This window comes from Festucalex cinctus, chromosome 18, assembly GCF_051991245.1.
Source record: "Festucalex cinctus isolate MCC-2025b chromosome 18, RoL_Fcin_1.0, whole genome shotgun sequence".
Lineage (NCBI taxonomy): Eukaryota > Metazoa > Chordata > Actinopteri > Syngnathiformes > Syngnathidae > Festucalex > Festucalex cinctus.
The window spans coordinates 469,912-497,500 of record NC_135428.1 but is presented as its reverse complement, the minus strand read 5'-3'; the positions used below and the strand labels follow the sequence as shown (position 1 = coordinate 497,500).

Below are 27,589 nucleotides of genomic sequence, written 5' to 3'. Positions count from 1 at the left end.
ATCGCGCAATCTGCGTTGGTGTCGATGAGCTCAAATCGATTTTTTGCTTTCTTGCTTCCCTGCAGAGCGGGACAACAAAGTTCCAGTGAAAAGAAAAGCAACAAGTAAGATGAGGACTGGACTTTTATTATTACATTATAAATAATTTTTATTTTGAATTATTGATTGATTATATTTTATTTATTTTTATCTATTTACTGATTATTGTGTATTTATTTATTAGATGATTGTGGCTTTATGACCTGAGCAATATATCGATGATGGCAGTATGGTCATATCGTGAGCCTTGTATGGTATATCATATCGTATATGATATCGTGAGGTTCCCACCCCAAATTGTTGTTGCTACTTTTGATATTTTCATGTTGAAAATCAAGTGGTTTTGGATGAGTAATATTGGCGCTAATGGAGACGTAATATTTCCAATGGTTTCACCCGGATCCTTGCCGATTTCACTTGCGTTCTCCTCTTGCCGTTGTCAGGGCGAGCGAGTGGTCGAGCGGGAGCAGCAGCAGCAGCAGCGATTCCAGCAGCTCGTCCAGCGACTCGTCGGACAGCAGCGATTCCTCCACCTCGTCTTCGGATGACGAGAATGACGTCTCGTCGTCGTCTTCCACCTCGTCATCGTCGTCATCTTCGGACAGCTCCGAGCCGGAAAGTGGCAGCGATTCTGACCAGGGCCCCCCCAAGAAGAAGAAGAAAAAGAAATGAGGATGATGATGATGATGATATTTTAGCAGATGACGTTCCTGCGTTGACGACTTGGAAAAAAACGTTTGAACGGTTTTGTTAGAAATGGGGGGGGGGAAAAAGCTCTTGTTTTGTTGGACCTGCTCAGGATGCTGGCTCGAGCTAGCCAAGGTGGATCATTTTGTTGCTTTTTCTGTCTTGATTAAAAGTCCATTTTTAGCAAAGCTTCATCTGTTTCGCTTGCAAACTCGCCGCCATGTTATTGAAATTGTGTTATGGAAGATACTCAATAAACATTTCTAATTTCAAAATCATGTCATTCCAGAAGGTTATCAATGAATGTCATATTTCACTGTCTAAATTTGACTTTTAATGAAACTAGTCAAATACATTTTTGTGTGATATTAAAATTTATTGATGTGCCCCTGTACAGTACAGCATTGAGCAAAGAATCTCAATCTGTTATTAAAGTTTGTTTATTGAACATATAAACCAGCAATAGAAATACTGAAATTGAAATGATTATTTTTTTTTTTTTTACATAGCTTACATGTTCAAAACGGAGCAGGAAGAAGTAAACTTATTGTGATTTAAAAAAAACAACTTGCACATATAAATAGCTGCACATATTTTGACAGATATGTAAATCAGCACAAAGGCTTACACATCCATTTTGAATAGCACTCTATTTTCTCCATTTGTACTGACTTCTACCTGATTGATATATTGTTGTTGTACTTTGAATACTTCCTTTTAAACACAAGCAGTGATTCACCTTTTCAGGTTAATGTCTAAATTGTTCCACAAATTGACACCTGTAATTGAAACACACCTTTGCTTAATATTTATTTTGAAAAAGTCATGCAATTAAACACGATTGTTGCACAACATCATGTTTTATAACAATTAGATATTTTCATATGCAATTAAATGACGCTTTTATTCCTTTTTTTAGTGTTCACTTGATGTTGACACCCCTGTAGTTTTTATTGCTATCTCTAGGGGCGCTAAAATCCCCAAAATGGACGTAAAATGAAACTATTTCAAGTTGAAGAGGAAGTTGTGGCGTTATCGTGAATACTGTATTCCGTTCAAGACGGGAAAAAAAACATGAACTTTTTATAATTACCGCGAGGAATTTTTCAAACGAGCCCGCCCGCCTGCGTACTTTTTTCAATTTTGGTTTACCAAACGGTGACGACTTACCTGAGTAGACGTCATCACTTGACATATGGACGTCTCCAAGATGTTGCATTTTCAAATCGGAATAATCATTATCAATCAAAAAATGGGCGAGTTGATCCTCGCTCGCCTCTTACAAATGGCTCTATATTTAGTTGACTTAACTCATCGTCCTTGGTAACAAGCAAAAGGAAATTCTATTTTGTTTATTTGACGTTTAAAACGCTCACGTGAATTTTAATTCGCGGAAGACGTGCGAACTTTACTGGGGTTAGGGTGCTTGAAGGCAACACGAGCTCGCTGTCCGCCATGCATCCCGCTGACCTGTATATATGACTGGATAGCCCTCACAGGCTAGTGCAAGCCGTTGAAGTCACAGGGCGGCCATCTTGCTCCTCCCATTTTGCGAGCAGACTAAAAGGAGACAACATATACAGCTCGGAGGCAGTTATGCTACGTTGGAGGATGGTCGGAAGTCGGATAAATCCAAGTTGATTTTTTTTCCCAGTTACGACCTGAAAGCGTTCGAAGCGAAAGTAAACAACCAAAATGGTGGATAGTGGTAAATTGTTTATTTTGGTTCTTAAAACTCATTTTGACCTCCAGCAAACTTACCTTCTCGTAATTTTGTTTCAGTTATTGTTTTGATATTAATTCATAAGCATTCCATGAAGTTGGAGTACTTTTTTCTTTTTCTTTTTCTTTTTCTTTTTCTTTTTCCAAAGTTCAAGGGCATTCCCGTACACTGCCTGGTTTGAACTCGGAAAAGTCCGACTTCTGACCAACCTTGTTTGTACCGGGCAGTCACGATTTTTTAACAAGTCAACAAACAAACAAACAAACACAAAATTATTAACAAGTGGTTATTGCTCAGTTCATTAGACCCCAGTGTTAGATTTGGCAGAGGAATCTTTTGTTGAATTAAGAGTTATAAATCTTTAATTAAAAAAATATAGGCCTATATATATACTATACAAAGTTTCCTCCTCTATTCAACATTATTAAGCATATAATTTATACCTGTATTAAAGGCAAGTTGTAAAATGTCTATAGTCCTCTTGCTGATATTTAACAAATTGAAAACAGCATACATAATGCTATTTCTACGAAGTACTATCTCAAATGTCCAATTTGGATACTGTAAATCTTTCGGACAGTATGGCGAGAAAGGTGTCTTGGGAGGAGCAATATGGCGGCGTCTTGGCCTAGCGGCATATATATGGATCAGTGATGCTTCCGTTCCTGTCTGCTACCTGCTGACTAGTACTCCACTGCACTTAGCTAGCAGCAGCAGCAGCAGCCGCTTACCTTAGGAGGCAGGCAGTCGGCCACTTCTTTTCCTGGCATCATAACATGGACGAAGGTCGGCGACAAGAAATGATTTCAAGCGGCTTCCTCCCCGCTATGTGAGCGCGACTCGAGGACGAGATGGGGACCGTGTGTTGTCGGGCTGTGCCGTCTTAACTGTTCCGGCGAGTTGTTTTTTTTTTTTTTTTTTTTTTTTTGCTGCTTGGGTCCATTTTGCGTGGAATTTTGCAAGTGGAAGAAAAAGACAAAGAAAGGAAAAGAGCTTTCCAATAGCTAGAATGGTTTGGGCCTAAAAAGAAGACAAGAGGTAAGGATGGGCGGATGTGAGCAAAAGTGTGCGCTTGATGCTGTTGGGGATGTTGCGCGACGTTTGGCGAGCCTTAATGGCAAAAGTGGCGGCGGAAAGGGGGGAATGTTTTTGCCAGCTTAGCTTGTTAGCCGTTAGCTTCGCTTCGCTTCGCTTCGCTCCCCTCCCAACTAACTAGCAGCAAGCAGCCAATGGGGCTAGCCAGCTTGCCAGCCAGCATTATGATGTTGTGCTCGCCTCGCGCAGGTATGCGGGGAGCGCATGAGCACTATATATATATATATATATATATATATATATATATATATATATATATATATATATATATATATATATATATATATTACGGGTGTGAATTGCCTAGTACTCAACTCAACTTTATTTATAAAGCACTTTAAGAACAGGCATTGCTGTATACAAAGTGCTGTACACAAACATAAATATCGGTACCTGACAATTCAATCTGTATCACGATTCATAGGTCACGATTTGATTCGATACTGATTAATCCCGATACGAATTTATAAGTTGATTTTTGTGATTTTTTTTTTAACTCAAATTTAGAAAATACTAATCAGTAAACTTGTACATAAACTGTAAGATTTGTGTAAAATGTATGATTTGTTTATCTTTAACTTCATTCTTATAACTGTGAGCCACTGTATTCAAACCATTTCATGTTTGAACAGCATTTAAATAAATATTAAGGCTTAATGTTCCATTAATATAACATTTTTCCATTAAAAATGGATGTTTAAAAATTGATTCGGCCGCCTATTGAATGGATTCGAGAATTGCACGCTGTAATATTGTGATATATTGCAGAATCAATTTTTTTTAACACCCCTATTAAATATATATATATTATCGTGAGCTTCATATCATGATATGATATTGTGATGTTTGGATATCATCACATCCCTATCAGTTATGAGCATGTCAGAAAATAGGGGAAAATGTTTTTTGTTGTTTTCCACAGTGAAAGCACACAAGGGGCGGGGTTATACAGTCCATGTTATCAAGTTATTGTATGCATGTTTCCGGGTTCCAAGGGGGTGTGGCTTGCTCGATGCTTGATAAGAAAATTCTCACTATGCTATGCTATGTAGTGTTAGCATTTAAGCTAGTTGACTAAAAAGCTCATATGTTTTACTTTTTATTTATTGTTTGTGTTTATTAATTGAAAAAAAAACTGAGAAGAGGACCTTGAACAAATGGTCACATGTTAAATTGCAATCGTGACGCTGACGGAAATTTTTTTTTTCACACATGACAAAGAAAGACAAGGGCAGCCAACTCGTTTATCTCGGTTGACACATCCTGCTTGGGTGTGTGCGTGTGTTTGAGGTGGACTGGGGCTCATGTGTCTTTTATTTTTTTTTATGGTGCATGTTTTGCCAGGCGCTGTTTTGAGCAACTAATAACATGATCAAACTGTCATACAAGGGTGGAAAAGAAAATAGGAAAAGAAGGTAACCTCGTGGCGACGTTACTCCAATTTGTACAAAAAGGAGGAACAGGCTTGAATAAAGTCAGAATTCCAGCTGGGTACGCTCCATTATGGAAAAAAAATAATAATCCCGATTATTTTGGCAATAATTGGACACCATTATTCAAACGATTAGTTATTTTTTGGAACAAAACCAGAAAATCTTACAAAAATATTAAGGACAATAAAGAAAAACAAACAAACAAATAAATAAATACTATAATTATAAATTGGGATAAATTGTGGCCATTAATGATGCATGCATTTCAAAGTCGTTAAAAAAATAATAATCGAAAGTCAATGACACAATGCTGCGTTGGAGGATGGTCGGAAGTTGTTTTTCCCAGTTCCGACCTGAAAGTAAAAAAAACAAAATGGCGGATAGTGATAACTTGTTTTTTATTTTGTTTTTTAAAAGTCATTTTGACCTCCAGCAAACTTGCCTGGTCACAATTTTGCTTCAATTATTGATTTGATCTTATTTCATAAGCATTCCATACAATGAAATCATATCATTTCATGCTGGGAGATAGCGGCATACTGTCACGTACGTCAAGTTACGTCCAATATTTCTCAATGAAGACAGCTATGTAGTTTCATACTCGAGTAAATTGTGTTTGAGATTTCCAACTTGTAGAGTGACGTCACTTGTTGTCCATTGGTTGAAGTCGGGCAACTTTTTTTTTTTTTCCCTTCCAACTTAGCAAGTGTATTTTCCGAGTCAAAGGGAGCGTTCCCGTACACACTTCCTGGTTTGCAAAGTCCCACTTCCAACCATCCTCCAATGCAGCATAAGAACCGCTAACTTAAAGCGAAACCAATATGGATGTCCGATAAGGCGGCGCAGATTAATTTTTTTTGTTTTTTTTTTCCTCAGCAGCTTGTCTCAATTGTTGATTTCTTGTCGCTTGTTGTGCTTGTTGCGGAGCGCCTCCTCTAGTCTCCACTCAGGCGTATTTATAGCTCGACTAGTAAGCCATATGTTTTGCGTGTTTCTATTTGTAGCCAGGTTGACATCCCGTCTGACTAACGTTGGGACACAAAAAATGCACATACGGGAAGCCAGCTTGCACTAGCGTCAATATTTTTTCTGCTTTTGACAACTGTTAGATAAGACAGTCATGCCCCCCCCCCCCCCCCCCCCCCCCTCCCCTTCCTCTAACAAACGCATAAAATGGAGAAGCTTGAGTGACGCAGGTTGTTTGGAAAGGTTGTCTTGTGTGTCATGTTCCACTAACGCTCGTGTCGCAACGCAACTGGTGGAATCGTCATGCGTCGTTTGTGTCCGATTGATAGCGGCGAGAAGAAGTGGAGTGCAGCTGAGGATGACATGATATTGACTCGTTTGTGGCGGCTTGTGTCCACATTGTAACCTTTTCAATGCTGACTTTTTGCATATGGTAACCGCAACGACAAAACTATGGATGGATTTCGATGTAGGTGGTGTTTCATTTGTGCATTGAAGATTACGGGTGGGAACGTCTCACGATACGATATGTCATACAAGGCTCACGATAACATGATCTCACGATATGAAAATATCGCCATTATCCATATATTGGTGAGGTCATAAATCCACGATAATCTACAATAAAACTACTCAAGACTTAAACTGATGGATTTTTTTTTTCAATGAGAAAATGGTTTCTTTTTGTACTATTACTGAAACATAATATTCAAACTGGTGTCTTCTTCACAATGAGTATTTTCGTGTATTATTATTATTATTTTTTAACAAATACAAATGTCTTTTTAATAACAGACAACTTTCTGCCAACAAATGTCTGTCTTTCTTAACACTATTGTCATCCAAAATGTCATTCAAAGTCCTATAAAAGGGCGTATGATAAAGACGTTATTATGACCTTATCACATCCGTAAGCAAATACTCGTTCTTGTCTATACTGAACGATTGTTGATATGGAGGCAGGCCCCGCAGCTATTGAACGGACCCTCGTGTGGAATGCGTGCGCTCAGCACCTTTTTTTTTTTTTTTTGCGCAAGCGGGTGCGAATGACCCCGCAGTACCTCCACACGTCTAGCCTGGCCCGGATGGTTTCTCAAAGTAGCTTCCTGATGTTTGTCTTTTTGTTTTCAAGATTCACGCGTATGATTGTATTCACCGACACGTCATGGCGGCCTCCATTTAACGAGGGTGTTCTTTTGAGTCCACGATTTGGTGCCGTCTATTGTGTGCAGTTCAACTCTTGTGCTGGTCCAATGTTGCCTATATGGCTGGAAGTGGCATATAGTGTATAATTGATGTGCTGGAAATAACGCAGCGCTTAATCCAAGCATGACCTTTAAATAGAGGGGGGGAGGGGCTAGCTGTCTTCTACCCTGTGGGGATGGCTGCAGCAGTTCCAAGAAAAGAAAAAAAAATCTGCTGCACTCTTAACTTAATTGTATCTTTTCTGATAGTGTGCAGGCAGGCAAAAAAAACATTTTCCACTTATTTATACTCTGAGAGCTTTACACTCATTATCATCATGGGTGTCACATTTGCTAAAAATGCAAATGCAAAACCTAGTTGGAACACAGTGTTGAGTGGAAGATTGCTGAGTACACGTGTGGTCAAGTTTGCAATCATGAAACTTATCAGGGGACTTGAAAGTATATTTGTATTTAACTTTATTTTGCAAACAATTATTGGTTATTGACATCGGCACTTTTTAAATTATTCATTTACCGGTATCGGTTGAAAATAGTATTATCGTGCATCCCAAGAATCGTTACACGAAAATGAATCGTCAGGTACTCGGCAATTCACACCCTCGTGTCAAAAACTGACTAGATACTTGAAACTACTCATGAATTTTCAGAACTGAAGAGCAAAATGTCAAATGCTTTGATTAGCTGGGCTGATCTTCTTTTGCATGTATTTAGCGGTTTTTGTTTTGGGAGCAGAAGAAAAGAAAACCTTGTGACGTGCGCTGACAACACATTTGCCACTCGATGTCGTCAGCCACCCCAAACCATGTACCACTTTGTTTGTTTGCAGCAGAAAGGGCGCACTGTGCCTTTAAGAGGCTTCACGTGTGCTGAGGTGCGGGGGGGGGGGTGTACACGGAGCTTGTTGATGGAAAGTCGGGCCCTGGTTGGCTCGCCTGGCTGCGAGGAGTGACATCACATCTTGTGGTGTAAAATAACATGTCCTTCTATGGCACCGGGCGGAATGTTCCATTTTTCTGCCTGCGAGGTGAGCTCGCTCGGCTCTGCTCGGCTCTGCTCGGCTCGCTTCCTCTATTAAGGGTTCACATTGTCACATCGCAACTTGTCAAATGTTGCTTACATATGTTTGACAGTCTGACAGGAGTTTAGCAGCAGGAATAGCTTCAATATTGTTACATTATTTAGTCAACAATAACATAATATGACAGCAATCTCAAGTCAGCCCCATTTCAGCGGACTTTTTATTTTTAATTTTTTTTTCTATTCTCAAAATGCATCTGATACGTGAACGCCGCATTGTCCCATGTTTGGATCAATTCTGTCCAAAAGACAAATAAATGCATACTTGTCACTGCTATGCCAGTTTATCAAGATGCCTGCGTGAAAAGCAGCCAAAGAAACCCGTATCAGTTCCATTTAATAATAATAATAATAATAATAAAAAGGAGTGGCCCGACAAACACAATCAAACCTGTTTTCATTGGTTGTTTTGATCTGCGGCGTTGACAGTGAATAGACAACGCCTGAGATTGTTATCGCGTAAAAATGTCCCTCGGAATCCGACTCGTGTCAAATCTGATGTCGCTTCATCCAAACCGTACGGTGCATAATAACCATACACTGTGTCGACCTATAGATATTAAGTACACTTTATTTGCAGTTTAATGGGACCTTAAATTGAATAAATTAGAAATATATCGCACGGTTAATCTCATTCAACAAAACAGACACAGTGTAAAGTGAAATAGAAGATGAAGTGAATTACCTGGTGTGAACCTCTTTAGTTTAGTTTTATATTTGGTAACAGGTTAATTGTACCAGGGCTACAAAATATATCGAAAAAATATTGATAACGTGATATTGGTCAATATGCATACTGCAAAGAAATGCAATAAGTTTCATATGGAATTTTATGCTTTGATCTGAATTTGACCAGTCAGCCGCTAACTAAAATGTGCACCGCCGTCCAATATAGCTGAACATTATAGACAGGTAATTACAATTAATTAACTAAGACTATATTGAGTTCACTTATTTTGCTGCATGAAAAAATGTACTTTTTTCATTAGATAGGAAAAATGTCATTTCTTTACGTACACCTTAAATATTATAATAATATCTATCGCTCTATTCAGCAACTGTATCGCATGATTTTCCAATATCGTGCAACCCTAATTTATAGTAAATAAATCACTTACGAATCTGGATCATTTCCTTTTAATTTAGGTTTAGAATCAACACAAAATCATTTCCTGACTAGCATTTTTTCAAGCATGATCTTCAAAAACGCTGACTCGTGTTTACATTTCAAACAAAGAACCCCAAAAGACGTCATGAAAATGGAAGTTAAATAGGAGCTGTTTGATTTCTGGAATGTTGAAAAGGGGTGGAGCTCTCTGCTTCTGCCACTTGAAGTCACGCTGCCGTTTGTCCAGCACCATCCTAACCGCTTGCCATCTTGTTCTCCACACAAGCGTGAGCACAAAAAAACAAAACCAAAAAAACATACACATACTCGTGAGGCCTGACGTCCTCCGCGAACACCCCCGCTGTTTGCGTTTGTGGTACGTTCCGAGACGGGCAGTCACCTCCCCTTATCCCAAGTCTGATTTGTATCCACTCTGAAGGAAAATACACCGTCCGTCCCTCTGAAAGGTGTAAAGAAAAAAAGTTGTTTCTGGACTCTGGATGGCGATGACGAGGTGGTGACGTACTCTTGTTGTTTTTTTGGATGTATTTTTTGGCTGACAAGCCATGACAGGACTACTTGTGAATCGCCGGTGAACCCTCCCTCCTCCCAATGTCTCAGTGCTTTGGGCCATGGCCTTTCACGCAGGGTAAGACACCAGCTGACATTCAAATGTTGACTTATCGGAAGGAATCGACTGGGAAGGTGTTGAAAGTGAATAGAAAGTGAAGGCTTTTGAAGTGGCAGAAAAATGTCCTTATTCTCACAGAGCTGATTTGGAGGCATCAGTTTGCTCAGCCTTTTTTCTTTGTTTGTTTGTTTGTTCTTGTCCAAGATGCGACCTGGCCTTTATGATGCCAGTTGGCAGCCGTTTCACTTGGGAACAGAGTCAACTGGCTTTTCAAGCTTGCCAGACTTTGACCTTTTCAAGGCACAACAATCAAATGGAGGTGGCCACTTATGTCATCGATTCCAGCCACCAAATTGTGCTCTTTGCTCATTTCTCCCGCTTTGCTCTTAAAATGACAGAAAATATGACATGGTGCCAGTAGTTGTCATCGGGGATGTCCCCTTGTCGGCTTGCTGCCGTAAATACGTGTCCTCGTCACTGACAAATATTTTTCACGTGCTTACACACACAGCAATTCCCAGCCGCATAATTGCAGAATGTACTCTTGAATGAATGAGTTCACGTATTGTTCAGAAAGGAGAAAAAAAAAAAATGGACGTTGAATCATTATGTCCCAAAGACCTCATATTCGGGTTAAGGTGAAAATTTCAAGTTCTGAAACATTCGGGGTAAACCTGTTTTCATGCGCGAGTTACTCCAGTATGCAATATTCCCATCCAAACAATGTCATTACACAAATAGACACAATTTTCGCTTTGAGCTTTCTACGGTCATTGTGGAATACATTTATATCTAGGGTTGCACAATATATCGAAAATCTATCGAGATTGCGATATGTCCTTTCATCATTCTCATTGGAGGTCACTTGAAATTTGGCTTCCTTGTCGTCCATTTTGTTCCGCCTCTTATCGCACCATGCACAGTTTTGGCAGCATGACCGGTCAGTCGCAGCCTCCATTTAGTAAAACAAAAATATTAAAGCGGCATAAACTTTCCCCCCAGTTCTCGTCGAACATGGACACATCGTCATCTTTTTGCTTGTTGTTGCTTCCAGCCAGTCTGTAATGTCAAAATGAGACATAAATGTTCAGCTGAGATGACTCATTTGGGCTAATGATGATGTGCCTCGTTTTGCCATCTTCAAGTAGTACCATGTGCTCGCATGAAACAAACAGTGCCAGTACATCAAATTGAGAAGAATGCTCTGGGCAGCGGACGTTTTATTACTGCATGAAAGATGTGAATCAGACGCTCGTAAAGCTGCATTTCCAACTCAAATCTCACTTTTTTTGTTGGACTTGCTGAAACGAGACCATGACAAACAGTTGCAGATATGCGCTTTACGTTGGAGTTCTATTCCCAGGGAAGCGACCTGATCCAACCCTGTACTTCGGAGTTGCGTCATACTTGCAGTTAATATTTGTACCAAGCAATCAAAAGAAAACCACAAACTTCAGCTGTAAGCGAGCATGTGATTTCTCAAGCCTAGTAACGAGCGAGATCACACAGGCGGCAAAAGTCAAAGTGTTGATTGATCCTTGTGGAAAAAAAATTGATGGAAAAAAAAGATATTGTACAGATTCTGAAATGTGCTCAGGTGAAAATGATCTTTTTATTATATAAAGATTTTTTGTATACACAGATTGGTTTCTGTTCCCCATGGACAATCACGGGAATGTAGTCCTCGTTATTCCTTGTAATGTTTTCCAAATGCACTTGAGACATCGTGTTGATTATGTACGTAGATAACAGGGTAGCCAAAATCCATCCCATTTCCACCGATAAAGCGACCACTAATTGGGTGTATCAAACACGTCCCAGTGGTTATTATGATGGGCTTTGTTTGCATGAAGACTATTTGTAGACAGTAAATGTGTGTGCTGCCAAGCCCAAATGACTCATTTAGTGTGCAGCCGATGACGCGAAATAGCACGTTTAAAAGTATTCGCTTGTGAAATCAAGAATCTTACGGATGAGCACACGCGTAATGTTTTTGTCAAACTGGCCATTTGTCTGATTCCTTTCAAAGCCAATTGGATTTCTTTTCGGACATGTTAAGTGTCGGCTTGGAGGACTATTTTTTATTTTTATTTTTTTTTCTTTGACTGGAAAACCCATCTGCTTCCTATCGTCCCGACAGCAACGATTCAAGTCGTAACGGGGGAGGCGGTCGGGTCGCTCAAGCACTCTTGTCAACAGACGTCCAATTTTTTTGTTGCTCTTGGCTGAGCTCGAGCCGTTGAGGATTAAAAATGGAGGCAGAGGTGACACGCCTGGCTTGATGTTGTGCTTGTCTTTTGTTTCAAAGCTCACTTGTTGGACAAGAACGCGACAGCTCCTTGACTTGCCGCTGCTGCAAATTGACATGCGTAAGCACTGCAAACACGCTTTAGAAAGCCCCCCCACTTCCCTTCTGTTTGGTTTAGCCACACTTTGGTCCGAAGCTCGTCACGTGTTGGTTGTCACTCCTCAATGTACACTTTCTTAGCAAAGGGATTTTTTTTTTTCCGTGTGTGTTTGTGTACAGTATGCCAATATTTTGGCAACAGAGTACTGGCTGTAAAGCAAACTACTGTTACTGGGGGCGATGTGCCTCAGTGGTAGAGTTGTCATCTCGCAACCCTGAGGTTGTGGGTTCAATCCCAGGCCATTGTGACCTCGTCGAAGTATACTTGAGCAAGATACTGAACCTCGAGTTGCTCCTGATGCTGCGTCCATCAGTAGGTGAAAAGCTAGTCAATAGGAGTGTGACGATATATCGCTAATCGTGATAAATCGTGACACTTTGTCTCCCGATAGATAATCGATACGCCTTATGCAAGTATCGCGAAATTTGTAGTGAATATACAGCCGCTATAATGGCTCCATTGTTCATTTCTTATTGAGCAATTACTTGGTGGGCCACTAGGGGGAGTGCCTCATAAGAGTGGCGGGGAGATGAATTTGCACACTAAAGCACCAACAATAGCTGACATTGATTTTTTTTTTTCCCATTTGGCCTTCCAAAATGGCCTCTAGTAGCTTTCGATGGTCTCAAACTCGAGTCCTCGAGGGCCGCAGTCCTGCATGTTTTCGAGGTTTCTCTCCTCAAACACAGCTGAATCATATAATGAGGATCATTATCAGGTTCCTGCAGAGCTTGCTGATGAGTCAGGTGTGTTTGAGGGGAGAAATCTCTAAAAGATGCAGGACTGCGGCCCTCGAGGACTGGAGTTTGAGACCTGTGGTCTACAAAGTGGCGCTGAGCATCTATTGAAGGCTCCCCCGTTTGGAGTCCGTGTAGGCTAGCGCAAACGTCTAGACGAGCGTAAGCCAATTAGAGACGACTTTCTACTGCCATCCTCACTGCTGATGCCCGTGTAGCATTGGCCGACTGCCCTTTATAGACTAGTTGGCCGTAAATGTTGCCTTTCGAGCAGGAAACGGATGATGACGGAATGCCCGCTTACGGTCACGCGGCCGGTGAAAAGTTTTCAAACGTATGCCCAGTCATAATGATGCGCGACTTGTGTTGTTTGTACTTCCAGCAACATGAACCGTGAGGACCGCAATGTGCTCCGAATGAAAGAACGAGAAAGGAGAAATCAAGAGATCCAGCAGGGAGGAGGAGGAGAAGCGTTTGCAGCAAATTCCCCACTTTTCCCCGAACCGTACAAAGTGGTAAGCTCCATTTTATTCGCTCTTTGTTCATTCAAGTTTCTTCGAAACGAGAGATGTGCTATGTCACACTTACTGCCAGATTGGCAACTTCCAAATCAAAACCTTCTTTGGACTGAACAGCGCAAGGTTAGTTGGATTGGTAGTGAAAGACAAGACGCACGCATCTCGGGTCATCCCGTGACCTCCTGGTGTCGATGCGTTGGCACAAACGAGTCAAACTCGATGTAGGCCAGCCTGCTCCGGCCTGGGCGCTACCTGCCGACACGTAAGAAGATTTGCGCATCCCGCGTTGATCTCATCTTTGCCGCTAACCGGATTTGCGCGGAGGTAAGTAGCTCTTGAAGAGCTCGAATGAGTGGTTGGGGCAACGGGGAGGAATGTGAAAGGTGAGCAGAGGTGAGTGACGGCTGACGAAGAAAAAAAAAAAACTTGGTTGCAGGAGGACTTGACGTCTTGACATGCGAAACACAAATGCACATGTAGTAATAATAATAAGCCAAGTGTTTCCTTCTTCACGCTCAGTATCTCTCGTCTCCTGCTTGTCTGTCTTACGTAAGCTTTGCTGCATGACCTTTTTTTTTTTTTTTTTTTTCCCCCCTTTTCCCGTCATGCGCCACTAAGTGGAAGTGCACTGTGGCGCATTTAAAGACGCACATGTTCAACAGACAGCAGACTGCTGCGATCCATTCCAACTTGAAAGACAATGAAGAAATTGGCCCTTTTACGCTTTTTCATATTCTGTCATAATCACGTGTTACATAATCTCAGCGATGATGAGTAACTAGGCAAGAAAATGGATGCTTTTGTCATCATCTGGCTTTACCAAGTGGACTGCCAAAATCGGACAAATAGCAAACTTGTAAAAAAAATCAAATAAAAATGGAGTTTGGTTGACACAGTTGACGCCGTCGAGAACGAACAATTACGTTCTCCAACGTCAGACACTGTGCCTACACAAAATGGATGCTCAGGCAGCTGAAATGTGAAGGGTGTCGTTACGTTCATATGCAGAATGTGCCTGTGAGTTTTAGTTTCCCGCATACAGTGAAGGGAAGAAGAGCCTTCATTTTGTTGTTAGCATTGTTTTTAGCATTAGCATACAGAATCAACGGGCGCTCGCAACATCGACTTGTCCTTTATTAGCATATTTGCTCAAACAGTGACCTTCCCTCCCATTTAGTATGTTTTGCACTTCAGCCAGAAATACGATAAACATCTCGCTGGAGTCATCTGTGTTTATTATACACACGGACGTTAATATTTAACTGCTGAGTCTCAAACGGACTACTGTGCAGTCTTACCCGACTATTGTAAACAAGTTCTTGACTCCAGTTGCATTTGAGCAAACCTACACACCGTTGTTAGGAAAACATGGCACATTTTGAAATACGCTACCAAAAGGGCACAAATTGTCATTCCAATTTTCAGTCACTGTCCAGTTTCAATCACGCTTTTTAGTTTTTATCACAGTTTGTCAACCTCATCCCATTTTTATTTAGTCCATTTTTAGTCAACTATAAATCTAGCATTTTAGTCTTTATTTTCGTCCAAGAAAACATAATTATATTTGTCAAGTTTTAGTCAGACGCAAGATCGAGTCCAGGCTCTGGCTTACCAGGGTGGAGTTTGCATGTTCTCCCCGTGCCTGCGTGGGTCTTCCCCGGGTACTCCGGTCTCCTCCCACATTCCCAAGACTTGCATGACAGGTTGATTTGGCGCTCCGAATTGTGTGCTTGTGAGTCTCGTCTTCATTAGTCAATGAAAATGGATACTGATTTAGTCCCAGTTATTGTTTGTTAATGAGGGTTTTCATCTAGTCTAGTCTAATGTTAGCCCGGTGGAAGATGTGTATTGATGAAATGATTATTGTTTGCTTTTTGTTGACGAAATGAACACTCCAAGCATGAATGATACGGGCTATTTATATTGAACACAGGCTCAGACATGAAATCACTTGGAAAGTGCCTTAGTTAAAATAGTGAAAGGAACGCCCTCGTGGTTTATGGTGTATCATCCACGCAAGAGCTGTTGAAAAGAATTCCTCAGGCCCTCAACAAGTCCTAATTGCTCACCTTCCCCAAGCAATCCTAGCAGGGGGTGGTCAAGTCGATGTTATGAGCGAGCAAGCGATTTCCTGCCTCAGATAGCAGCTTGTGTTTCCTCTGTGTAAATCTGTCAAACAAAATTGTGGTCTGATGCTGCTGGACGTGAAACTGGATCCTCCCCCTAAACGGCGACATGCTAGCTCGTTAGCGGCTCGGCGGTAACCTTTTGGCCGCGGCGGAAGCTTTCACATCTGGCTTTGATCGATACGCGGGCATCTGCGTTCACGCATGAGTGAGGCCCCACTCGGACTCGGCTACAGTTTCACACTTGTAATTCACTTTGTTGAAGACTTTGTCATGTTTGGATTGATGGTTACAAAGCCCGCACATCCCGGCACTTTCCAACTAACAAAACTAGGCAGTGGCACGACAAGATAGCGTTTCTTGAAAGCTGGACAAGCGGAGTTCCAAAACCGCCAGGCAGAGTGAAGTCGCTCATTGCCGCAACGTTTGAAAGGCAAATGTGGGAAATGTCAAAAGCCAAAGTTGGCTGATGCTGCGGTGTTGTTATTCTTCAGGTGGGAGATGCAGTTGTTCGTCGTTCATCACATACTGGTCATTCAAGTAAAATTGTTGCTTCACTAAATCTAAAATGCTGGGAATGAGGAGGCAGCATGAATGCAATTTACTATTTCCTTTCCACTGAATCCACTTGGCTGCATTTTTTTTTTCTGGTGCTCTTGTTCTTTGTTGCTTTGTCTCAGTCCAACTGATGCTTTCCCACAAAACACAAACCAGGCAGAATTAGTTTATTGTGCAATTTCCTGTTCACTTTTTGGTATGCACTTTTTCTTTTTTGATGGGTCTACATTCTTCATAGTTAAGATATCACACATTGATGTCCTCATTGATTGTACAAGTTCAAAAAACAATTCTACTTATTAAACGTCTGCGTTGAGTAAAATGGTCCTTTGTTTGTGCTACATCAAAAGCTGTCGTGGCATTTTTGTCCCTTTCAGTATTTCGATTACAATCTGAAGAATGAAAAGTAGGGCTGGGCGATAGAAACGGTACATTCAATATAAGGAATCGATTTTGCTGAAGGTCGAGATTTTGATTTTGACTTTTTTTTTTTTTTTTCTTTTTTTTCATTAAAAGTTTGCGTTTTTCATTGACTTGTTATACAGCACAGTATATATTTTCTCTCTCCATAATGCAATGTGCAGTGACGGGACAGACACCGTCGTCGAGACGAAACGGCCGATGCCCGAATTTCCCTGGTCGGATGTAGGGTTCGAGAGACACGCAAAGACCAAAAAAGTAAACAAACCAAAAATAAACGAGGGAACACTGTATACCGTTACCGTGAAGGGATGCCGTTGATAGCGTGATATGAATTTTGTGCCGTATGGAATGAAGCTCCCATCCTGACGGTCTTCTCTCCATTCTCACTTCCTATTTTCTGTCTCCTCCTGCAGTCCAGCAAAGAAGATAAACTGTCCAGCCGTATCCAGAGCATGCTGGGCAATTACGACGAAATGAAAGAACCGCTTGGCGAAGCGCTTCCCAAGCTGAGCGCCAAACCCTCCAACAGCTCGTCTTCCTCCGAGGACAAAAGCGGCGCGCCGTTGTTCGCCGACGGCCAGCGAGGAGGCGGCGGCAGTCAGAGCAGCAAGTGGACTCCCGTCGGCCCCGCCTCGGCCGCCGCCTCCTCGTCCCAGTCGCAGAAACGCTCCGGACTGCAAGGGGGGCACGGTAGCCAGAGGGGCGGCGGCGGCAGTAGCGGCGGTAGCCAAAGACACGGCGACAAGAAGTCGAGTAAACACGGCGGCGGAGGCTCGGAGCACTCCAAGTCGCACACGTCCAGTCCGGCTAAGGGCTCGCTCGGCTCCTCCGGCGGCAACGGCCACTCGCGGAGCTCCTTGGCCGCCGAGCAGCATCACGGCAAGGAGCGCTACCGCTCCAAGTCGCCGCGGGACCAAGAGGCCAACTGGGACTCGCCCTCGCGGCTTCACACTTCCTTCCCCAGCGGGCAGCACTCCAGTCAGGCTTTCCCCCCGTCGCTCATGTCCAAACCGGGCTCCATGCTCCAGAAGCCCACCGCCTACGTCCGGCCCATGGACGGCCAGGAGACGGCGGAAGCCAAGAGCTCGCAAGCCGAAAGCTACGGCAGGCAGTCGCACGGCACCGCCGCCGCCGCCATGGGGGAGATGAAGGCCAACGGCAAGGCCTCGCTCACCAAACTCAAGATCCCCTCGCAGCCTCTAGAGGTCAGACTTGTCACCACAATTGTGCATCGACCACAAATAAGACGCAATTATCCAAATAAATGCCCCCCCCACTAACTATAACTGTAACTGTGATAACACTGACACCACCCCCTCCCCTCCCCTCCCCCCCCCCCCACACACAGATCTATTAACTCATTTGCTCCCAAATATGTATGAATACGTTCTATTTTAAATCTCAAGTGTTTATACCTTTTTTACGTTTGCATTGTCCAGTAACCAGGAGGTCATCAATTCATAATTTAGCTCTCAATTTACTTTATAAGCATTCCATATGCATTCACATCTTAGCATTCAGCTTTCAGCATTCCCACACAATTTCTCCACAAATTGCACTTAGTCTAGTTGTATTTGTCATTGATGAAAAAAGGTGAACATAAAAGGCATTGTCTGTATTTTTAGGGATCTGGTGATTCCAACTGCGTCGATGAGATTCTAAAGGTATGTCCCGCCTCACATGCAAGTGACTTTGTTGAGAAAAGTTTGGCAATGCGCGCACCATATGGCTCACTTGCACATTTTTTTTTTTTTTCCTTTGTGTCAGGAAATGACTCAGTCGTGGCCCCCTCCATTGACAGCGATCCACACCCCCTGCAAGACGGAGCCCTCCAAGTTTCCCTTCCCCACCAAGGTCGGTCGTCAGCTAACTTTTATTCAACGCGTTCAACTTTGCGACGGTCCAATCGTTTTTGTGCTTGGCGTTGTTTCATAAATGGCATGCACAGAAAGCACATGATCGTGATCACCTGGATTCACACATTTGCAACACACGCTGAACGTTCGCAGATGACACAGAATCACGGCAAAGGATTAAGGACTGTCATTAAAATCAAACAATGTTTTGCTTTGTTTTTTCACCCGCAGGATTCTCACTCGTTTTCAAGTGGACAGAGTGAGTAATAACACAACACAACATTCATTCATACATTCAGTCATTCATTCACTTCAACTTGAGCACATGGAGCCTCCAAAGTTGATAACTTATGCTTTTCCAAGTCGATAGAATGGAATACAAATGTTGGATGAGATCGATTCATTCATTGTACAAGCAATGCTGAAGGAATTTTTGTACTTGCACCTTGACTTAAGAGTCGGGATGGAACGATATCCACACGTCACGATATGAAATTATCACAATTTGAAGGTCACGATATTGTGAGGATGTTGGTAATATAAAAAAAAGTCACAATATTGTAAAAAAATGAACTCGTACTAAAAAAACAAAAAACAATGCACTTTTGTACATTATAGCAATGAATATAAAAAAATCTACAATCTTTTATAACACTTACAATTGAGGCACTTAATTGCTAATGCGCGCAAACATTGAGTTCTTCCACATATTGACTTGGTTCACAAACATATTATGTTCCCCTTCATCTGACTATTAATGTGGATTTGAAACATAGAAAACATGCCTTGTGAAAATGAAACCACACTAAAAAAACTAGCCACCAGAGGGTGCCACAACGCCACAAAGACTAACTTGTGCTTTTCCAGAGCGAGGCAGTTCTTCCAAAAGCTCCAGCAGCCACCAGTCCAAAACTTGCGAGGACCAGCCGACGTACGTACTTCAACTTTTTGCATTCTCATTTTTGACCCCAAGCAAGTAATCCCAAAAGCTGTGCTTTCCTTTAGTATGCTGGAAGATGACCTCAAGCTCAGCAGCAGCGAGGACAGCGATGGCGAGCAGGACTCTGCCAAGAATGCCTCAAGAAACACATCTGCAAGGTCGGAACCTCACTTTGACACAACACCACCAAAAAAAAGACGAGAATCGCCACTTTTGTCATCAAACCTGATTTTTTATTTATTTATTTTTTTCTTTTGACCTGTGGGCAGCCATAACAGCGAAGGAGCCGAGCAGTCGCGAGACGATTCGAGTAGCCACAGCGGCTCGGAGAGCAGCTCGGGTTCGGACAGTGAGAGCGAGAGCAGCACCAGCGACAGCGAGACCAACGAGCCCCTGCGGCCCGCTTCGCCCGAGGTGAACGCAACTTGCAAAGTCGTCCGGCACGACCGACAATAACGCCAAAGACTGACATACGCTAAATATAAATAAATGAATTCACGTTGACGACGCTCGTCCTTTTCTTGTCGTAGCCCGAGCAACCGATGGCCAACAAGTGGCAGCTGGACAACTGGTTCAAGAAGGCCGCCCCGCCGTCGCCGCTGGACAACAGCGGCGTTCAAACCAAGAGCAAAAAAGAGGGCCGAGATAACGGCTCGGGGCGTGGCTACAGCAGCCAGGGAGGCGGAGCCAAAGATTCCTCTGCCCCAGCACCCGGCAGGGACCTCCGGGTGGCGCAAAAGGGCAGCGGCGAGAGCGGACGCGGTCGGCAGAAATCTCCCGGCCAGAGCGAGAGCGGCGCCGGCAACCGCAGGCCCGTGGGCAAGAAACAGCCCAAGAAGTGCGAAAAAGCGCCGGCGCCGGTGCTGCTGGAGGAGCCCAAAGGAGGCCTGCGGGTGGAAAGCGAGCCGGCGCCCGACATCCCGCCTCATCGGGCCAAAGCCGCCACCAAAGGTTCCCGCAAGCCCAGCATCAAAAAGGAAGCCAAATCCTCCCCGCGGACCAGCAACGCCGGCACCGCGGCGGCGATGCCGGACAAGCGCAAGGCCAAAAGCGTCTCCAAGTCCACCCGCGGCGGCGGCGGCGGCGGCGGCGGCAAGTCCCGCGAGTTCGTCGACACGGACTCGTCGTCGTCCGACTCGGAGGGCAACGACAGCAGCGTGCCGTCGTCCTCGCAGACGCCCAAGTACGCGGCGGAGAGCGTGCGGACGCCCGTCTGCGTCTTCTCGCCCATGGAGGAGAAGGAGCTGCTGTCGCCGCTCAGCGACCCCGACGAGCGCTACGCCGGCCCCCGGCAACCGCCGCACGTCCTCCTCGTCAAAATAGGTAGGCCGTCGCCTCGCAGCCGTCATTTCGCCGTTACGGCAATTGACGCTTTCTCCGTCTCGCCGCAGATCTCAGCCTGCTTTCCAGGATCCCCGGACGGCCGTACAAGGAGCCCGCCGACATCAAAGCGGAGCGCGACGACTCCCAAGACCGAGACGCCGCCAAAGACTTCGGCAAGCAAAGCTCGGAGAAGAGATCGGAGAAGGCCAAGAGGAAGCACAAGGTTGTCAACGATCCTCACCTATTGTTTGCATCCTCCACTCATCTTTCCATCCATTTTGTTTTGTTTTTTTCTAGAACGACGAGGAGGGCGCCAAGCCAGACAGCAAGCGATACAAAATGGAGGAAAAGTCTCAATCGCATCATAAAAGCAGCAGCAAAGAGTAAGTGCGACGAGAAAGAAACTGTCAAAGTCAAACTCGTCTTCAAGTCACAGTATCAAAAGTCAGCAATTGGAGTCGCTTACAAATTTATGACAAGTTTACAATATATATATTTTTTTTGTGTGGAGGTCAGAGGTCACCGATGGAGAGTTTTGTAGAAATGGGTCTCAAAATGGCTCCAAAATTAGATGGAATTGTTTCGTTTTGATGAGATTTCTTTCCGTAATAGAAAAAAAGACGTCATCATTCAGTTTGCCTCTTTAGTCATAAAAGAGGTAAAGCATTGCTTTAGTCTTTGGTCAAAATGGCAAATTATTTTGCTATGGAAGCTTTTTCTTACCATTCATGAGTCATTCTGTTTTTAGAAAGATTTTGAAGTGCTGTATTGAATTTGTTAATTGTGTTCAGTGTTCATTTTGTCAAGGAAAACTAAACAAAAATCATTTCATCAACGCACAGTTTTCACCGGACTAAAAGCCTCATGAATAAAAAAAAATAATATTTTAAATCAATGGAGATTTTAGTTCATGAACAAAAAACGAGATGACAATGATGTGATTTTTCTTTTTTTGAAAAAAAATCTTGTCTCTGCTAATCTGTCACAATCTGTGACACTGTCATGTGACATGCAGTGAGTGACACGCCGCCTTTCAAATCTGCAGCTAATGAGTGCAACATGCACAAGCACATGGGACAGACAGGAAGTGGATTCAAGGTGAAAGGGTTTAAAAAAAAGAAAAAAAAGTCAATTATCGTTAAAATTTAACATGAATCCAATGGCAATGAGCTTGACTAACTCATAAAAATGAACAAGCGTGTCTGAAGTTGGAGTAAAACTGAGACGGCAGACAAAATGAACACTCGTCATTGTAAATGATGAGAATTTGTGGCTTTAATTGAGTTCCTGTTTGGTTTTTGGACTTGCCTTGCGGGTGGGATGACGTTGCGCATCCATCCCGTCAGGTCCAAGCGGTGTCTGGAGAAGAAGGAGGATCCGGTGCCGTCGCCGTCCATGGCGGGCCTGCAGCAGCAGCAGCGCACGGCCAAAGGCGAACACGGCGCCGGCCGCAAGCGCACGCTCAGCCAGTCGTCCACGTCGCTGTCCAGCGGGGCGGGCAGCGGCAAGGAAGGAGGCCACGGCGCCAAGAGCGCCTCCGCCTCCAAGCACCGCAAAGGCGACGACAAGGGACGCGCAGCCGCCGCCGCTCGGGACAGCAAGGTCAGCCCAAACGGTTTTGAAAGACAAAGAAAAAATTTGCCTTGGCGGTCCGTTTTGATCCACGACATTAAAGCAAATCGATGCTCCCGCAGGAGAAATCGTCAAAAGGCTGCGAGAACCAGCTGGCCGCCGTGGCGCCGCTCTCCACCGACGGCTCCAAATCGCAACGGTCCAAGCTGCCGTTTGAGGACAGGTGAGACGCGGCCGCAAAGGTGTGTTTTGCACCAGGGATGGAACGATATCGGGTGATATCGCCATATTCAAACTGCCACAATATATCATCGTCGTCATGTATGCATTGCTATAATGTACAAAAGCACAATTTGTATGAGCTATTTTTTATTTTTGACATATTTTTAGACTTAGACTTGACTTTATTGATCCCTTTGGGATGGCTCCCTCTGAGAAACTTACATTTCCAGCAGCAATAAGAACAGGTAATAAAATAAAAAATACAAATTCCAGCCATCTATAAATAAGGTTATTTATTGCATGTCTTAGCAATATGCATATCGCATAGGCCAATGTCGTGATATTGATATTTTTTCCGATATGTTGTGCAGCCCTAATGGTGATAATATCATATGGTGATGCTTGGATATGGTTACGTCCGTAGTTTGCACGAGACGCTGGGACATCTTCACCGGCAAGCAAAATGATTCTTGCATTCAGGAGACGCATTTGAAGATATTTGACACAGTTGAACATATTGATAGCCTTGTTGATATTTTTCTTTCAGGGCCCACTCAGCTGATCATTACTTGCAGGAGGCCAAGAAACTTAAACATAATGCCGATGCACTGGTAATACATTTTACATCAAAAAAACAACAACAACAAAAAAAGGATGTCACGTGTTACTCGTCCCGCTCCGTGTAAGCAACACGCTGATTGTTTTTTGCAGCTGGACCGTTTTGAGAAGGCCATTTACTACCTGGACGCGGTGGTCTCCTTCATCGAGTGCGGCAACGCCTTGGAGAAGAGCGCCCAGGAGGCCAAGTCGCCGTTCCCCATGTACGCCGAAACGGTGGAACTCATCAAGTAAGTCAACAAAAAGAACAGAACATTTGCGTGTCCGTGTTTGTCCGTTGGCCCTCATGCGTTGTTGTTGTGCGCAGGTACACCATGAAGTTGAAAAGCTACATGGCCCCTGACGCCACACCGGCGGACAAGCGCGTCGCCGTTCTTTGGTGAGGAGTCGCACCGCGACTCGCCTTTTTCACATCTTCACATTTTGCCCATTTTGCACGTCTTGACCGATCAGCTATCCAGTCATAAATACGTAGATCAGTGGTGCAGATGCACAATTGTTTCTTTACAGTTTTCCCTGTCAAGTATCTTTTTTTTTTTTTTTTCTTTTCCCTGTCAGCCTCCGATGTCAGTCTCTGCTGCACTTGCGCTTGTTCAAGCTGAGGAAGGACAGCGCTCTGAAATACTCCAAAACGCTCACAGAGCAGTTGAAGGTAGTCCAAAAGTTGAACGGCGTTTGCATGTCAAAGCCACCATTGCGTTTCTTACCCGTCCGTTTTCGTTCCTGGATCAGAACTCCCTGAGTAGCAGCCAGGCGCCCTCTCCTGGAATGGGCAAGTAAGTCACGCATTGTCACAAGTTGGAAACAAACACATGGCTCGGTGCATTTCACATCCTCCTCGTCTCCTTGCGCACATGCAGCAAGGCGGCGGCGGCGGCGGGCATGCCTTCGCCCGTGTCGCCGAAGCTGTCGCCGGGCACGGCGGGCGGCTACTCGTCGGTCGCCTCCGGCGGCAGCGCCGCCGCCGGCTCGTCCGTCACCATCCCGCAGCGCATCCACCAGATGGCCGCCAGCTACGTGCAGGTCACCTCCAATTTCCTCTACGCCACCGAAGTGTGGGACCAGGCCGAGCAGCTGGCCAAGGAGCAGAAAGGTAAGCGACGCTCCTGGCTTTCAGTTTGACTGACTGACACACGGACGCGACGATTGAAGGACGGATCGTTCCTGCAAGTGGCTCAAAAAAAAATACAAATAAAAATATGAGATGGTGATTATTGAGCTTGTGTCTTGTGACGTGGACTGACGTGTTGTTGTTGTTGTTGTTGCTCCTGCAGATTTCTTCCAGGAGTTGGACAAAGTGATGGCTCCTCTGCTTTTCAACAGCAGCAGCATGACGGAGTTGGTGCGTTACACGCGCCAGGGCCTGCACTGGCTGCGGCTCGACGCCAAGACGCTTATGGCCTAGCCGCAAGGGGGCGCTCTCGACTTTTGTTGTTTTTTTACACGCACACAGTCCACCTCTGGTCACAACACGCACGCACGCGACAAGCATATCTCCGCATCCTATTTATTGTTATTTTTGAATCTGCATCAGCTTGCCAAATAGTGAGCAACGCTCTTCACATATCTGAACAGATGGAACATGATTTTTCAATTCTTTTTTTTTTTAGATGAGATTTAAAAAAATATTTGAAATCCATTTGTCCCTGAAGCGCTCACTGATTTATTTATGATGTATTCCCCGCGCTTCACTCCAAATTTTATTATTGTTTTTTTTAATAGTTTGAAATGTTGAACCGCCACCAAAGTACCTCTTTGCAAACACCAAAGGTGCTTTCCGATGGTTCCAATTGTTGTTTTTGTGCCTTGCAATGCGAGCGAGAGGAAACGCAAGCGTCGCTCTTCTCGTATCTGGATTGTTTTGTTTTGAGCGTCAAAGCTTTTTTTTTTTTTTTTGAAGTCTTGCATGCATCCGCTTGATTTTTTTTTTCTTTTTTTTCTTTTTTTGCCAGCACATCTGAGCAAGGGCTAACTGCACACGCATCCACGGCCGTCACGTCAACCACCATTTCGTGATGAATTGCGCTGGAAATGTATTTATTCATTTTTTTTCCTCAAAATTGGCAACCAATGTGCTTGCGTGTTGTTTGCCCAGCGCGTATTTTTTGCACGCGTCCGCCAATGAATTTCATGCAGTTTGACGACGTGAACGTTTTGGATGAAAAATGAGACACGCAAGCAGTCTTGTGCATAACAAAAAGAATATATCATTCAAATATAGAGTTTATTTATATAGATGACTTGTTTTTAATACATTTTTGTTTTTAAACTATTTGATGACTTTTTAGAATGCTTTTTTTTTTATTTTTTTATTTAAATGTAGCTTGTTGAGACAAAAAGTCATTCAACTCAAATCATGGATGTCCCCGCTAATCCTAATTTTATGAGTCAAAATCTTCCATGGCAAGCAAAATATGTAATCAAGTGATGAAGGCGTATTACTCGTTGCTGACATGGCCAAATGAAGAAAAAATGTGTTTTTTGTCATCACTGAATTTGAAGTAGAGTTACAGTGTTCCCTCGTTTTCCGCTGGGGTTCGGTTACAAAAAAATACCCGCAGTATATGAAATACACAAAGTACATTTATTTGAAATATTTGAAGGCTCTAAAAACCTCTCACCACACAATTTCTACATTTCTCTCTCGTTTCAACGTTCTCAATGTTCAAGCCTTCATCAATTTGATAAAATAGGTACATTACTGTAAAGAGAAAAAAAAAAAAATGAATTCAGGCAAAATTGCACCCAAAAAATCCCGAGATGGCAAAAAGTGAAGCACGTTATCACGACTGTATTCCAAATTGTCATCACTTGAAATCATCGGCTGTTTTTTTGATATTCAAAATGGAAGCTATGGATGATAGAAGGCGTCAAATTGCTTTGAACGCAACATGACGGGGAAAAATGAGCATGCCATCAAAATTTTCCATTTTCTGTAGCGTTTATGCAGCACAGGAAACAAACAATGCTAAAAATATGCATATATATTTTTTATTTCTGTCGAGCTCATTTTTCAGCTTCCAAGTAGCTTTTTGATTTTTTTTTTTTTTCATCCCGTCCCGCCATTGTCATCCTTCAGTCAGACTGTTTTTCCTCCTCTCAACACTTGAAAAAGGAAAAAATAAATAATCTGAATTATTTTTCAATCTATGCAGGATTTCTTTCATTTTTTTATTTTTATAAAAAGGATTTTAGGGGACTTATAAAATGTATTCGTTTGTTTTTTAAATCAATTCAAGTGTACTTTTTTTTTTTTTTTGCACGGTAGTGTACAGTCGTGTTTTTAGTACATATTGATGTATATATATTTTCTAACAAAATAATACACAAAAAAAACAGATGGCTTTGTGGCATTCTGTACTAAGCTGGAGGACACTTTTTTCTCATTTTTTTTTCTTTCAATTGCCAGGCCAGCCAATGCGTTGATACACTTTATAAGTCCAAATGTATACATCCATGCATTTTTTTTTAATGTATTTTCTGCCCCCAACCCCCCCCCCCCCTTTTTTTTTTTTGCTTCCATTTGATGCAACAGGCAGGAAGATGTAAATGTTGTCGATGATGAGATTTCAATGTAAGTAGTAATTAATATTGATGAATCCAGGGTATGTTATTTTTTTTTTCTTTCAATAGAAAGATGTTAACATTTTGCATGTTTCTATTTAAATGTATAAAGTGTACATATGACTTTTTTTGTTCTCCCCCTTAAGGGTGACTTTCTACTACAGGATGACATTTTTATTGAAATTGAATATTGCTGTAAATATATTTGTCAGATACTTTTATGCACATTTTCACCCCTTTTCTCTCTCTTAGTCTCTTACGCTTCAAGAGTGGGGGAACACCCCCCCCTCCCCAATTTGGGGGGAAATAAGATAAGTGAAAGAAATGTTTTTCTTTTTCCAATTTGCACGGCGGTCGGCTTGTGTCTTCGCCACCATTTTGTCCCGTCATCGTCCATCGTACAGGCCGTCACATGTACAGAGACAGTCTTCCTTCCGTCAGTTTGAGGTTTTTTTTTTTGTTTTTTTTTTAAATCAACAGTTGGTCACATGACTCTTTTTAAAATGTGTAGCAGGTTGGACAGTCTCCCGCGTATACCTTTCAAAGCCTCCGCTATGTACCATAGTGGGAATTTGTTTTGAAGATGAAAAATGGATGCAATACGATTGAAAGGTACTTTGAGCTTCAAACTTGAGGTCATGTCATTTAAAGAGCATTCTTGTCAAGTGAGTATTAATTGTGTGACTAATGAGACTCTGTCCCTGAATATTCTTTGTATTTTTGTCGTATTGAGAATAAAATATATATGAAATATGTA

General features: G+C 43.0%; 2 protein-coding genes and 1 long non-coding RNA gene across 5 annotated transcripts in view; 2 read left to right on the top strand and 1 right to left on the bottom strand.

The window, feature by feature from the left end:
* zcchc10 (zinc finger, CCHC domain containing 10) overlaps window positions 1–1,004 on the top strand; it is a 2,582-nt gene extending 1,578 nt beyond the window's left edge. The window contains exons 3-4 of one of the 2 annotated variants that reach the window (XM_077505765.1): window positions 66–104; window positions 483–1,004. In XM_077505765.1, coding sequence (XP_077361891.1) covers window positions 66–104; window positions 483–711 — 268 coding nt within the window. In that variant the 3' untranslated portion in view covers window positions 712–1,004. Of the gene's footprint in view, window positions 1–65; window positions 107–482 lie in introns of both variants that reach the window. The other variant, XM_077505766.1, reaches the window with a different exon arrangement.
* The window catches only part of LOC144006750 (uncharacterized), a 4,471-nt gene extending 827 nt beyond the window's left edge, over window positions 1–3,644 (bottom strand). Inside the window, exons 1-2 of the long non-coding RNA XR_013279927.1 lie at window positions 3,181–3,644; window positions 1–670 (exon numbers count right to left, since the gene is read on the bottom strand). The exon at window positions 1–670 is cut by the window's left edge and continues 827 nt beyond it. This is a non-coding gene — a long non-coding RNA (uncharacterized LOC144006750). The remainder of the gene's footprint in view (window positions 671–3,180) is intronic.
* aff4 (AF4/FMR2 family, member 4) lies at window positions 3,142–27,589 on the top strand. Of its 2 annotated transcripts, none has more exons than XM_077505760.1 (21): window positions 3,142–3,487; window positions 13,495–13,627; window positions 17,151–17,942; window positions 18,363–18,401; window positions 18,505–18,591; window positions 18,825–18,852; window positions 19,461–19,524; window positions 19,599–19,691; window positions 19,803–19,947; window positions 20,064–20,856; window positions 20,925–21,079; window positions 21,154–21,239; window positions 22,203–22,458; window positions 22,551–22,651; window positions 23,198–23,261; window positions 23,362–23,498; window positions 23,576–23,647; window positions 23,827–23,920; window positions 24,001–24,044; window positions 24,129–24,361; window positions 24,543–27,589. In XM_077505760.1, the coding sequence occupies exons 2-21, from the start codon at window positions 13,499–13,501 to the stop codon at window positions 24,671–24,673; spliced, it is 3,543 nt and encodes a 1,180-aa protein (XP_077361886.1). In that variant the 5' UTR covers window positions 3,142–3,487; window positions 13,495–13,498; the 3' UTR covers window positions 24,674–27,589. The 2 variants fall into 2 exon arrangements, with proteins under 2 accessions (XP_077361886.1, XP_077361885.1); XM_077505759.1 differs by lacking the exon at window positions 3,142–3,487 and adding an exon at window positions 9,591–9,985.

What these genes read in the sequence shown, in the direction of transcription:
- aff4 (XM_077505759.1), top strand. An exon ending in TCCCCGAACCGTACAAAGTG is followed by an intron (nt 13,628 to 17,150) that starts GTAAGCTCCATT and finishes CTCCTCCTGCAG; the next exon opens with TCCAGCAAAGAAGATAAACT. An exon ending in AGGCCAAGAGGAAGCACAAG is followed by an intron (nt 21,080 to 21,153) that starts GTTGTCAACGAT and finishes GTTTTTTTCTAG; the next exon opens with AACGACGAGGAGGGCGCCAA.